Source organism: Micropterus dolomieu, linkage group LG02 (genome assembly GCF_021292245.1).
Source record: "Micropterus dolomieu isolate WLL.071019.BEF.003 ecotype Adirondacks linkage group LG02, ASM2129224v1, whole genome shotgun sequence".
Taxonomy (NCBI): Eukaryota; Metazoa; Chordata; class Actinopteri; order Centrarchiformes; family Centrarchidae; genus Micropterus; species Micropterus dolomieu.
The window spans coordinates 30,758,509-30,772,685 of record NC_060151.1 but is presented as its reverse complement, the minus strand read 5'-3'; the positions used below and the strand labels follow the sequence as shown (position 1 = coordinate 30,772,685).

The 14,177-nt window shown below is 42.7% G+C and overlaps 2 protein-coding genes across 2 annotated transcripts in view; both read left to right on the top strand.

Moving 5' to 3' along the window:
- Positions 1-14,177, top strand: part of LOC123967434 (trafficking regulator of GLUT4 1) — a 344,338-nt gene that overhangs the window by 301,717 nt on the left and 28,444 nt on the right. The window lies entirely within an intron of this gene.
- The window catches only part of LOC123957377 (double C2-like domain-containing protein alpha), a 34,578-nt gene that overhangs the window by 17,249 nt on the left and 3,152 nt on the right, over positions 1-14,177 (top strand). The window contains exons 6-7 of the mRNA XM_046030098.1: positions 9,586-9,791; positions 12,926-13,007. Of these exons, the coding sequence (XP_045886054.1) occupies positions 9,586-9,791; positions 12,926-13,007 (288 nt within the window). The remainder of the gene's footprint in view (positions 1-9,585; positions 9,792-12,925; positions 13,008-14,177) is intronic.

Genomic DNA, 14,177 nt, shown 5'->3' with positions numbered 1-14,177 from the left:
AAATACCTTTTACACGTCATGATGCCCCCCCCCCCCCCCCCACACACACACACACACACACACACACCTAGTTTGAGTTTGTATTGCTGTTATTTTAAGATAAAATTAATTACGCTTACACGCTTTAGTGATGATTGGATCTTAAAGCACCTGTGAATATTGCAGCTTTTATTTATTTGCAGCCCTGTCTGTACTGAAAACACAGATGTGAGATCGATATCTATCTGAACATCTCACTCTTGAAAAAAGAAGAGCGTAAGAGGATGTCTCAAAATGTTAAACCTGTTTCTTTAAAAGCTCATATAACTTATTATCTCTTGAGCCACGTTAGGTTGAACTTAGAGGCATACTCAGAGTGTGTGTGTCTATTTCTGGTCGTAATTTTTCGAAGCTTATGCCGTCATCAGTGCAGATTTCCTCCGCTCCATGTGGGCAGGTAATAGTGGCAGAGTAGAGTGAAACCTATTATCTGAATTAGTCCTTATTATGCTCTGTCGAACTGGGATCATTTAAAGTAAATTAAACCGTCATGAGATGAAACTACTTCTCATTTTTCTGGCCGACTCCCAGACCTCCTAAAGACCTCTGGGAGTCTCTGAACCCCAGGTTAGAAAATCTCACCACGACAGGACGCCGTCATGTTCATCTCCAAACCTCAGGACGGGATTGGATGTTTTCTTATTAGTCTGCCACTTCCATTTACCAAACTACACCTCAGCATGTCCACAGGGACGGACAACAGAGCGGCCTGTGTGTGTTCATTTCTGGCTGGTGGATGATTAGTAGCTTAACAAGCGTCGCCTCTCAAAATATTTCAGAGAGGTGATTGAGAGAAAAATATCAATCAAAGTTTTCTCCTGGTTAATGCTCAGGAGATAAAACATCTGTCTCAGTGAGTCATTTGGTCTCTTATTCTCTTGTTGTCTTGATTTATATTTATTTGGTCTTGACCTGGGACTGGGCTTCTCTCTCAGTCTGCAGCGCCCTGCTTGAGAACCTGAGGCTTGCGGGATCGGTGACATCTTTTAAATCTCTTCTTCAAACATACCTCTACAAAACAGCCTGTTATTTATTTTAGTGCATCCTTCCTCTTCTGTCTTGTCTTAAATGTCCCTTTTAACTGTATCACTTTTAATTTGTTATTTTAAAATTGCTTGATTTAATTTGCCTCTGCCTTGAAATGTTTGTGTTCACAGCACTTTTTAACTCTGTTTGATAAGTGCAGTATAAATAAAGACTTGAAGGACTTGAACTGCACTTGAGATTTTTTGGTCTTGACCTGGGACTGCACTTCGGACTTGGAATGGTTAGACTTGACTTGGAATGGTTAGACTTGACTTGGGACTGGACTTGGGATTTGTTGATCTTCACTTGGAATGGTTAGACTTGACCTGGGACTGGACATGGGATTTGTTTGTCTTTACTTGGAATAGTTAGACTTGACTTGAGACTGGACTTGGACTTGTTGGTTTTTACTGGGGATTTGTTGATCTTTACTTGGAATTGTTAGACTGGACCTGGGACTGGACATGGGATTTGTTGATCTTCACTTGGAATTGTTAGACTTGACCTGGGACTGGACTTAGGACTTGTTGATCTTTACTTGGAATGGTTAGACTTGACCTGGGTATGGACATGGGATTTGTTTGTCTTTACTTGGAATAGTTAGACTTGACTTGAGACTGGACTTGGACTTGTTGGTTTTTACTGGGGATTTGTTGATCTTTACTTGGAATTGTTAGACTGGACCTGGGACTGGACATGGGATTTGTTGATCTTCACTTGGAATTGTTAGACTTGACCTGGGACTGGACTTAGGACTTGTTGATCTTTACTTGGAATGGTTAGACTTGACCTGGGTATGGACATGGGATTTGTTTGTCTTTACTTGGAATAGTTAGACTTGACTTGAGACTGGACTTGGACTTGTTGGTTTTTACTGGGGATTTGTTGATCTTTACTTGGAATTGTTAGACTGGACCTGGGACTGGACATGGGATTTGTTGATCTTCACTTGGAATTGTTAGACTTGACCTGGGACTGGACTTAGGACTTGTTGATCTTTACTTGGAATGGTTAGACTTGACCTGGGTATGGACATGGGATTTGTTTGTCTTTACTTGGAATAGTTAGACTTGACTTGAGACTGGACTTGGACTTGTTGGTTTTTACTGGGGATTTGTTGATCTTTACTTGGAATTGTTAGACTGGATCTGGGACTGGACTTGGAACTTGTTGGAATGGTTAGACTGGATCTGGGACTGGACTTGGGACTTGGACTTGTTTATGACTTGGTTTTCTTTCTACTCACATGGTTTGATTTTGATAACAGAATGTGAACGAGGCTGCTGCTTTTAATTTGCCCATGCAGTAAAAAGCTGTATGTCTGTCGTCTGATTTTTTTTTTGGGCACCAAATAAAATCTGTTTCCACTGCAACAGCCACCCACCAGGCACTACAAAGCGGCGTCCGTCACCTGCAGTGTGCTGTCCCTGTTGTGTGGTCTGTCTTTGTCTTTTATTGAAGGCATGAACCATCAGTCTTATTTGAAGGAAATACGACTTCGGTGTCCAATTAGACGCTTTTACAGATTTGTTTAGATTCGTGTGGTGTGTGTGACGCAGACACAGCTAAGCTCCCTCAGGTTTGTTGGCATCTCCGGTGTTCTTTAACCTTAAGCGTGAGCTCATTAGCCTTCAGTCGCACAGGCGTTTTAACAAAGGTAGAGGCAGGGGAGGTGAAATCTCTCCGGTGTTTTCAGCCAATTGACCTTGGTCTTCTGACAAACAGGAGCTGTACTTAATGACTCACCTTCAGTCTTTTCTTCATGTGTGCCTTCTGATCTGAGAGCAGCCGGCCGTGAAAAACACAAACCAGAAAACAAAAGGCAGCTCAGTCTGACAGCATTTCTGTGTTTGTGGGATTAGATGACGGCTCAGTCTTTGTTCAGTCTTCACCATCATCTCTGCTGATTTGAGGGATGTAAGACTGGTTTTCAATAATCATTGCTTTTCCTTCAGTCCAAAAATGTAATTATTGTGCATTACAATGTGTTCTAATTAATGTAAAATAATGTGAATGCTGTTTCCTACCACCCCTCCTTCACTGCTGTTATATTATTTCACCGTGCAGTTAGAAAACAAGAATTGAAGCAATCGTTTGAGTGCAAATATGTCTTGCTTTAATTGAAATGAATGGTGAGAAAACTAAAGGCAAAAAATATATTACCCCCATTTTTTAGTTTTTAGTGAAATATAAGTCGTAAGATTAAGAAATATAATTAGATTTTGTATCAACTTTCAAGGCTTCATTTCCTTCCACTGCTGCAGAATAACCAAAGAAGGTAAGGACAAAGTTTAGGTCAGCAAAACTGAGAAATAATACAAATGTCAGAGGAAGTAATAAGTTAACAGCTTCAAGTTATTCTGCAGCAGTGGAAGGAAATGAAACACATTTCTACAGTAAACACTTTGGAACAGCCTGTTAATAAACCCTCAGAAGCTTTAGTTGTAGTATCTTATATAATATTAATGAAGGAAGACAGAGCAGCTGGTAAGCATCGGTGGATCCGACGTTGAAATAATGAACAAAACTCCTTAATTTTATTGTATATCTGAAAATGTTTGTTTGGTGATGTAAACATTTTTAACTTTAGCGGTTTGCTGCTTACTTTTCCATTTAAGGTTTTTCACTGGTCTAAAACTACTTATATTTCAATACAAACTAGAAACTTTTGACCAGTAGTTTATGTAATTTGTAGCCCCGCCCTAAAGCCTCCCCTGCTTCCTGGTCTCTGTTCCTCTAAATGGGACTATAATTTACTAAATGAACATCATGCTGTGTTGAAGAAGACTTGAAACTAGCGACTGAGACCATAAACTCATCAGGAAAGTGTTTACTGAGGGAATAAATCAGCTGACAAGTAGAAACATTTTCTCATAGACTTCTATACAATCACACTTCTTTCTGCAGCCGCTGGAGTCGCCCCCTGCTGGCTGCTGGAGAGGACGCGGGTTTAATTTACTTAATGGATGGCTAAGCTCGTGAGAGCCAGAGGTTGCCGCGTGCACGTTGCTTATGCGTAATTATGGGTCGTAATAACTGCTGCACAAACAACCTAAATTGTCTCGTCAGTTAAGTTGGGAAACAAACAGCATTCTCTTTAAATCAAACTCACAGAGTTTGTTTACCCGTCCGTGCGAGCGCCTTAACTCACATGAGAGTTTTCTGTCCCGTAAACAGTAAAGATCGCCGTCACCTTTCACCTTGCAGAGCTCTGGAGGAAGATCGGCCCTTTACTCTTTCACTTCAAGCACTAGGACGAAGCTCTCCCTCTGATTTGAAAAGCCATCCGTCAGCCGCTCACCAGGAGCAGGATTGGAGCAGATATCTGGGGCTCCTGGACTGATGGCTTATTTCATTTAAGCCAGAGAGAAGTTGACTTTGTAAATGTTGCTGAGCTGAAATCTCTTCCATTGCAGGGTTCATTTGAAAAGCGCCTTTTTCCCACCACTTGGAGGTGGGCGGCAGAGAAATCCTGCCAAGCTGTGCTGACTACTGCTGAAAGCCATCGATCTGCTTATTTACTGACCTTTTTTTTTTTTGCTTTTCTTAGCTGCAGTTTCATTGTGAAGAGTGGTGGGAAGCACGGCTCTCTGGAGCTGAATACCAACTGAAATTATAGGAAGGAAGCACTTAATAGAAATGATTTCAACCTTTGTGCTTTTGTTCCAAACTATAGCTTTTGGGTGTTTTTTTGGAAGTGTGGTGAAAGGTCACAGTGAAGGAGGACGGGTTGATCAAAGTGTGAGACAGTCTGTCTGTAATGAGGATCGGTGGGGTGACGGGGCGAGTTAGTGGAGGGGAGAGTCTAATGGAGACAGGAAGACTGGCCACAGGAGGGCGGGAGAAAGAGAGAGTGGGCGAGACAAAGATGGAGGATTAAACTATCGATCTTCTCACCGTCTGCTGTGTCACGACCAGAAAGATCAAATCAGAGACCTGCGGTGGGAGTTTTAATGAACACCATCGGGATTGGCGGAGATGGGAGGAATGTACATTTACTTAAGTTCTGTTCTTCAGTACAAATTTGAGGTACTTTACTTGAGTCTTGTCTTTTACTTCCACTTTTTATTTCTTCTGCAGCACATCTCAGAGGGAAATACTGCACTCTTTACTTCACTACATTTATCTGACAGCTTCAGTTACTTCACACATTAAGATTTCTATCCAAATATGATGTTTTATTATAAAGTAAACTCCCCAACAGTTTATACAGTACAGCTGAAATGATTAATCAGTTAGTCTTGTGACAGAAAATGAAAATGTGCTTTTTGTAACGTTGAGCTTTGGACTGTTGGTTTGGACTCAACAAGTGTTGTGAAGGTGTCGCTTTGTCTCTGGGGAACTCTTTACAAACCAAACAATCAATCGATTCATGAAGAACATTTTTGGCAGATTGATCCACAATAAAAAATAATCATAAGTTGCAGTCGTATATTAAATAAATGAATGAATAAATGAAGTAACGGCGTGCAGTTTGAACCTGTTTGGGTTTGTAGGTCCACAGGTTAAAGAAAAGTAAATATAAATGTGTAGAGGAGAGAGTCCTCAGCAGAGAAACGGCCATTTAGGTTGATGATGCAGCAGCTTATTACGACCCATATTTAGGTTTTTTGTTAGGCCGCGACCTCTAGTACTAGAAGAAGTCAAGTGACATAGTATAAAGAGCATGTAAGGAGGTGGATGGATGTGTCAAGTAAACTTTAAGACCGAGGTTCGAGTCCCGTGTGAAAGAAAGTAAAAAGTGAAATGTTTTATGTTAAATGTTTTGTAGATGACCTACGTAATGTACTTATTTTAACCCAAACCACCATTTTTAACTAAGCCTAACTAAACTACCACCGTTTCACGTTTACCACGTGTTAAACATCCTGTGAGTTAGGTCACGTGACTTACATAAGGTACAATTTTTGTGGCAGTGACATCTCGTGGCCATACGACGGTAGCAAAGAAGGAAGCAGGACATATTATAAATAGAGTTCAAGTCCGTTTAATACCAAGTAAATGGTGAGTTATTTTGATTTGTAAGTTAAATAGCGTTACAGACAGTACTTTTTTAAACCCAAACCACATTTTCCTAAACCTAACCAAACTACGACCGTTTCACAACATTAACCACGTTTTTAATGTCATGTGACTTGCGTATCGTGACTTACGTAACAATAGTTAAAGCTTGATTTGCACGGCGTGTAGCCAGGTATTTATACTTCTGCGTCGGTGTATCCATCATTGTCTATGAAGATTCTCAGTCATCCAGGTCATAGTTAACCAACAAAGATTAAAGTCAAGGGCAACTGGACTTGGTTGAAGCTACTGGAAGATGTTTCGTCCCTCATCCAAAGGACTTCTTCAGTTCTGACTGACTGGCAGGGAAACTCAGCTATTTAACCTCAGTGGGGTCGTTGGCCCGGGTCATCGATACCGCTGGTTCGTTAGTGTTCCTTGTTGCTGTGACGACAGTCGTTACAGTCGTTAGGACTACCTGTGGCCAAGACTGAACGACCATCGTTGGTATCTTCACCTGAGGCCAATAGGTTACGTTTGTTGAGTTTCCTGGGAAGTGATGAAATCCATCATTCTGCAATTACACCAACAAACACTAGTCGGCAGTAGAGCTACACCGTCCACTGTGTTGACTTTTGCCAAGGCTACCCACCCGACCAATCACAGTGCTTACGGTCTACGTCGACTCGACGTTTAGTCAAATTTTTGAGGACGTGCACCTAATTTTGGGAGGCATTGATAAACAACCTATTTTGTCGTTTAAGTTGGACGACTTGACGCACTGAAGGCCCGCTACACCTGTCACAGGACTGATACTTGCAACACTCGTATATGTTGTTTTAGGGAATGGTCATTTATGTCGTTTTTGAGAATTTACATATTTTGTCGTTTAGGTACGAGGACGTGTTGTTCAGGAATATAAGAAGAGTACTGATGGGACACTATGAACCTTTGAAACCACTATGAAACTATGAAATGTTGTTAAATGTACTAATGGTGCCAGAACAACAGGTTAAGCTACACAAAGCTGTAAAGTTAAGCTTCAGAGATGTCGTCACTCCTGATATGTCATCATATTTTGAGTTTTGGTGCAACAGCTCCCAGCGACGTTGCCGTGTAGTCCGTTTTGTAGCCTGCGTTAGTAACCTGTACATTTTGGTGAATTTCAAGAAAAGGGTCAGGTCCTGGTTAACGTGCAGTCTGACACAGACCGCAGTCAACATTTCACGAGAGCCAACTGCGTGACGTGATCTCTGTTATCGCACTGTGAGTAAAAGCCTCAAGACATTTAGCAGAGCGTTTTTTAAAAAGCTACACTTTTTGAAGTACAACAGCTGAATGTCCAGCCTCGCCCACAGAGAGAAGAAGCTGACAGCAAATACCAAAATATCCACACACGCACACACAGATGGCAGATGTCCTCACCTGTGGGAGTGACACTGAGGACTGAATGTGAAATGTTGGAATATCTTCAATTTGAAGCGCCTGCAGCAAAAGCAGCTGAAAACACCAGAGGCAGTCAGGTCCTGTCGTCTTTACTGAGTCCAAACGAGGGAAATAAAGCCAGAAACATCAGAAACTGCATCAAAATGGAAGTAAAACCTCAGGTATTGAAGAATAAGGCAGTTATTTCTTTTGTGTTTTGGATATTTGGAGCCATGTGGTTACTGCTCTGCTGCTGTTTTAGTTTATCCCCCATAACTTAAGCTTTTACCTTTCATATTGTAACATACAGCGTACTTGTTCATTCTTCCATTATTACCTCTAAATATCTAAAACATGATGATGTCTTTCTGTCCATATTCTAACATACATTTGTAGAATGAATTCAGTAAATAATAATAAAGATAATGAGATGTGTGTAAAGTTGGCAGGGTTCATCCTCAGGGGACCATGAATGTAGTCAGTCCTGAAAAATAGCTTCATGCTAATATTAGCATGCTGTGTTCATATTAATCTTTGCTCATTAGAGGTATTCTGTGGATAATATGAAGTGTTAGGTGAAGTCGGTAGGATTCATCCTCTGGGCATCATGAACATCTCTATTATCTAATATTACAATTCATCCAAGAGACATTTCAGTCTTGACCAAAGTGTAAGTAAAGTTTTGAAATGTAGCGCAGATCAAGGTCACAAAGAGAGATACAAAAGTGAAATATTAGAAATAAGACCATCAGCACAGTAAAGAAACAACAGTAAAACATAATAACACAACATCGTAACACAGAAGCAATAATTGACCTTAAAAACGCACACGATTGCACATATTAGACAACTCAAGGGGAGACAAAGGTAGGATGTAAGAGGCGTTTTAAAGAAATAGAGACCGCAGAACGTACACAGAGTGGGCGCCGCCGCTTCCAAGGCAACACATTCTCACTCTCGTCACACGTGGACGCTTTGTCAACACCACCAATAAATATGCAACTTCCAGTTAGACTTTCAAAGTAAAACTAGTGGTTAACATTGTGAGATGGGATCATTTCAGTCCCTCCAGGATCTCGAGAGCCTTTGTGTTTTATTTTGTGGCAGCATTTCTAAAAAAAAAAAAGCGACCTAAGTTGCAATGTTAATGGGGTTTATTTGTGATGAAATTGTGGGAATAAGTGAAAACTGCAGAGGTAGATGTGATTTTCTTTTACTCTTGAATTGTAGTTGAATCATTAAACAGTCCCTGCAGGACTTGGCGGGCCTAACCCTGACCCTGCATATTTAAACCAGCTCACCTTGATTCTTTGTTGCAGCTGACCGGGATGCAGCAGCCTGTGTCTCAGCGTCTCGTCTGATGTCCTCCATGTGTTTTTGACATTCTCTCGCTCATGTTTTGGCGGCCAGTAGACGATTTCCTTTATGTTCGACCACAAAACTGCACGCTCTGCGGAACAGTTTCCCCGCTTTGGTCTGGATCCTGGTCTCCACGGTCCTTTGATGTTATTTTTGTAGGTAAATGTGAGACGTTGGTATCTCACATGTCTGCTGCGTCTTCTAAACAAGAAAGTGAGTTTGCTGACGTGGGCGACAAACGACAGCGATAGTTCGGGTTTGCGGAAAAGTCGCGCTGAATTCGTGAATAGCTGCGATCGCGACATCGCAAAATCCTGGAGGGACTGCAGTTTGGTTAGTTTTTGCACCAAAACTACTTCGTTAGGTTTAGGAGTAGGTCGTAGTTTGGGTTAAAATAACAAAAAACAGTCACTGTTGACTTTGGGTTTCACACAGGAAACAAACACCCGTCTCCTGGGTGACAGTCCATCCATCCACCCCGACCACCACCGTACTCTGACTTTTCTGTTATTTATACTAGGCCTATTATTTATGCTAAAAGAGCTTCTCTCTGCGTTACAACCTGACGCCAAGGGGTCTTGACTGAGTCCCCTTATGTGACGACCAAGAACAGGTTGTTCCACGTCACCTTTTGTCAGGCAGACGTTGCCACACATAGATTCACGCTGCTACCGTGGCGACAAAGCTTCCGACTGATCGACCACACTGATCTGATTAATGTGATCTTGTCCACAGTGGGAGAACGAGCAGCTGCACAGCCTGGAGGAGAGAGGCCGTCTTCTCCTCTCCCTGCAGTTCCTGCCTCCGCTCAGTGTGGAGGATAAAGACGCCGAGGGAGGAGGCGAAGGGCGTCGCAGCGGGGGGCTCTGTGTGGGCGTGAAGCGATGCGCCCACCTGGCGGCCATGGACGTCAACGGATTCTCCGACCCCTACGTCAAAATGTAAGACCTCTGAGACCCTGTTGGAAAAGTTAGCAGCTGCGATACAGCATGTCAAAGAGCGTCAAACTTGTTTGGTAAGAGATTCACAGTTTATTGTTCAGTCCTCCAATAAGTTACAGAAACAGGAGCAGAGAAGTTGGATTCACTGTCACAAGTGTTGATTGTGTAAATTTGTGTAGAGTGCTTTAGAAGTAAAGTTAGCATTAGTATTTGGGCAGAGATAATTACCTCATTAAGTCAACTGAAAGTGTTCAAATGCAAACTTCTCAATGTAAGCTGGTGCGTTCATTCAAAATCACGTCGCACAGACAGTCACAAATGTGTTGGAGCCGAACTCTGAGTCTTCCTGCTGCTCACCGAGGATGTTAAAATACCGGAGTTCAGCACTCAAGAGACAAATAAAAGCTGGAGTGTTGCCATCTTATTAACTTCGCTAATCAATGATGCAACTGTTGTTAAAGACGCACCATCTGTTTCCCAGCAGGAAGGATAATCAGTGGGGGAGAGGAAGCTGTATGAGCAGAGTCTGGTCTTACCGCGGGCTATAGAGTCGGGGATTTAAGGCTTCTCTGTGCTCTTGTTTCCTCCGGCACTCGAGGGACACTCGCTTTGAAGAGGAGGAGAGTTTTCTGTCACACGCCATCAGAATACAAACTGAGTGTGAGCCAGAACAAGAAGGCGACTTGACAGCTGAGGGTCGAGTGAACTCGCAGATATTTACCGGTTTTAAAAAATCACCGCGGCGCTCAGAATATCAGCATGCTGCGTCACGGCTCGCGTTCAGCCAACACACCCCGACAGGTCAATGCTGCTTTTAGAAAGCAGGCACGGTTCAGGCGGCGTCCTCACCTGTTCCTCTCTGCGCAGTCTGTGTTTGGCTTTTATTATTATCTATAATCCAAGAAGAGAAACCTGTAACCTCTGACTTTTATCAGACGCCGCCCCGTTTCCCGTCTGTTCACGGTACACGGTCAAACTGTTCAGTCAGCAGGTGTGATATATTCCAGCTGGCAGCTCAGGGCTCCTTCATTTCCTGCTTCTCAGACAGATCACGGGGTACCAGGGGCCCCAAACAGAACGGGGCCTCCAACTCCTACTATTCTGCAGCAGCGTGCAAAGAAGTGACGGGGAGGCAGCCGAGCGCATCAGTCTAGGCTCCAGCTCGCCTTTATTATTTGATGTCGACCATTGCAACGCCCTCCTAGCAGGTCATCCAGCTTGTGATCCCCCTGCAAATTGTTCAGAACGCAGCAGCGCGTTCCCGAATCAAATTCAAGTCCCTAATGCTGCAAACAGAGACTACTGGGTCTGAACCATCTACCTAAACTCCATAATAGAAGCCTACATTCCTCCTGGGCCGCCACGCTCCCCCAACGAACGCCGCCTGGCTCTGCCATCCCTTCACACAAAGCAGCCTCAGTCCCTGTTCTCATCTGTGACACCACGATGGTGGAACGAGCTGCCGCACGCCATCAGAGCAGGGCGTCCCTCTCTGACTTCAAGAAGCTCTTCGGAGAACACTTCTAACTAGGGCTAGGCGATAAAACAACAATGATAATTATCGTAATATAAGTTTCATCAATATAATAAATGTTCAATATATCGTCAATAAATATTTGGTTTAATTCATTTGAATTGCAAACCAATTAGCCCTTAATTTTTCTATTACAATGCTTATTTTATTGAGGAAAAGGGACTGAGAAAAAAATGTACTAATCATATTTGTTAAAACAGATTTTATCATAATAGTTTTGAATGTTCTCCCTAAGTTTGGCATCAAGTGTTTGTCACATTCTGACCAAAAAGAAAAGTTTAACCAACAATTAACCATCTGATTTCTTCAGTTTTCACTCAGGAGCAAAAATCGGCCTTTAAACTTGATTTGACATTTATTGTGATAATTATCGGTCTCGAATGATATGAAATGTTTTTATCCTGATAACATTTTTGGCCACATCGCCCAGCCCTACCTCTAACCTCGAACATGCACGTCCTGAGCTCTTCTTCTTCTGTCTCCTTACAGTTGTGTTGTTTTGATTGTTCTGTTCGTTAACTCCTACTTCTTTCTCTTGGTATTTACCCCATTGATGCCGTACTCGCTAAAAGCTCTTACTAGTATCTGTTTTCACGTGTAGATCTCTTACTGTATTGATGCTTGTGTGTTGTTCGTCAAATGTAAGTCACTTTGGATAAACGTCATTTGGTAAAATAAAAACGGTGATGATGACGATCATGAAGATGTTGATGAGTTCAGGCTTCCCCATTCTGCTCTCCGCCAAGTGTGAATCACTGAGCCCGCAGTGTGTGTGTGTGTGTGTGATTAATTATTAATTGCTGATTCATTAGTGATGATTTACATCATCCAGACTGCGGTCTGTTTGAAAAGAATCCTGCAGAGAGCGAGTGTCTGCTGCGAGCGCTCAAACAATCCGTTAATTAACATTCAGCTTCATCTCCAGCTCTGTAATTTCAGATTATTGTGTTTTGTCTTATTAATTGTGTTTTTTTAAATTGTTATTAGGCTCACAGCGACACATGATGCAGTGAGATGTCTGTGAGTCACTGTTCTGATATGATGGAGGTTCATTTCTGATCTCAGATTCAAACACTCAGATTTATTTGTCCTCAGTTCGATAAAACGCTTCGTTACCACGTCCATAAACTGCAGATCAGATGGAAAATGTGGATTAAACTACCCAACAGGATATAAAGGAGTTAATATGAGCATCTACAGCAGTAAAACACAGCAGGAATATTAATCCAGAAACATCAGATACAATAGAGAAACGCTGACAGGAACATTTGACTGTACTATGAGTACTTTTACTATCACTGCTGATAATACTTACATACTTTTCCTTAAGTACAGTTTGGAATACTTGCAGTGGAGTATTTAGACAGGGTGGTATTAGTGCGTTTCTGGAAGTAAAGGAGTACTTCTTCACCCCCCTGAAGGTCTTGTCTTTGCTGACCTCCAGTGGTTTAACTTCCCATCTCGCTGCGGTGATGTACAGGTGTACTCAAGTACTCTGTGACATCACTGCTGGGTGTGGTTACAGGTGCGACGGAGCACTCGTTACTCCGAAGCAGAACAAACTAATCTGCTCTTTCTTCTTCTTCCCCTCTGCTGTCAGATACCTGAAGCCCGACATACAGAAGAAATCCAAGCACAAAACGGCAGTGATCAAAAAGACCCTCAACCCTGAATTCAACGAGGTAAGAACCTGACTTTTGCGACCGCACTTGTTTCCCCTCTGGTGGTGGTTTTACTGCGCTGCTGAGTGGCAGAACATTTTCTTACCTTAAAACAAGAAAAGTGCATTTACTGAACCACCCTGTCCTTTCTGTCTCATCTTACATCAAATAGCAGCTTTTTAAGAAATGAAATTATAAACATGCAAAATGTATTCAGCAGTTTCCCAATTAGTCTATAATGAGGGAGGTGCAGGCGGGGAGTTAACTAAGGGAAGCAGGAGCTGATGGGATTCAGTCCTTTATTTAAATATTATAAAAATGTTTTTAATGTTTTAAAGCCTTCATACCAAAAATGTGCCACTTCATTGTTAATCCTTTTTTATAACTTAGGAGAAGAAAAAGGCACATGTATTACACTACAGACTAAATACAAACTTAAGACTACAAGTCATGGATATGTCCCTTTTTTGCATTGTTTGAAAACAGACAACTTTTTTAAAATGAACATTTCTGTTCTCGGGGTGGATGGTGGACGTAGCATCACATCCTCTGTCCTGTGTGGTTTGGTTTAAACTCTGTCACGTCTGTCACATGTGCTCAGTGTGAACCTGCTTTCATCTGTGAAGAGCACAGGGCGCCAGTGGTGAATTTGCCAATCTTGGTGTTCTCTGGCAAATGCCAAACGTCCTGCAGGGTGTTGGGCTGTAAGCACAACCCCCACCTGTGGACGTCGGGCCCTCATACCACCCTCATGGAGTCTGTTTCTGACCGTTTGAGCAGACACATGCACATTTGTGGCCTGCTGGAGGTCATTTTGCAGGGCTCTGGCAGTGCTCCTCCTGCTCCTCCTTGCACAAAGGCGGAGGTAGCGGTCCTGCTGCTGGGTTGTTGCCCTCCTACGGCCTCCTCCACGTCTCCTGATGTACTGGCCTGTCTCCTGGTCTCCCGCTCTGGACACTACGCTGACAGACACAGCAAACCTTCTTGCCACAGCTCGCACTGATGTGCCATCCTGGATGAGCTGCACTACCTGAGCCACTTGTGTGGGTTGTAGACTCCGTCTCATGCTACCACTAGAGTGAAAGCACCGCCAGCATTCAAAAGTGACCAAAACATCAGCCAGGAAGCATAGGAACTGAGAAGTGGTCTGTGGTCACCACCTGCAGAACCACTCCTTTATTGGGGGTGTCT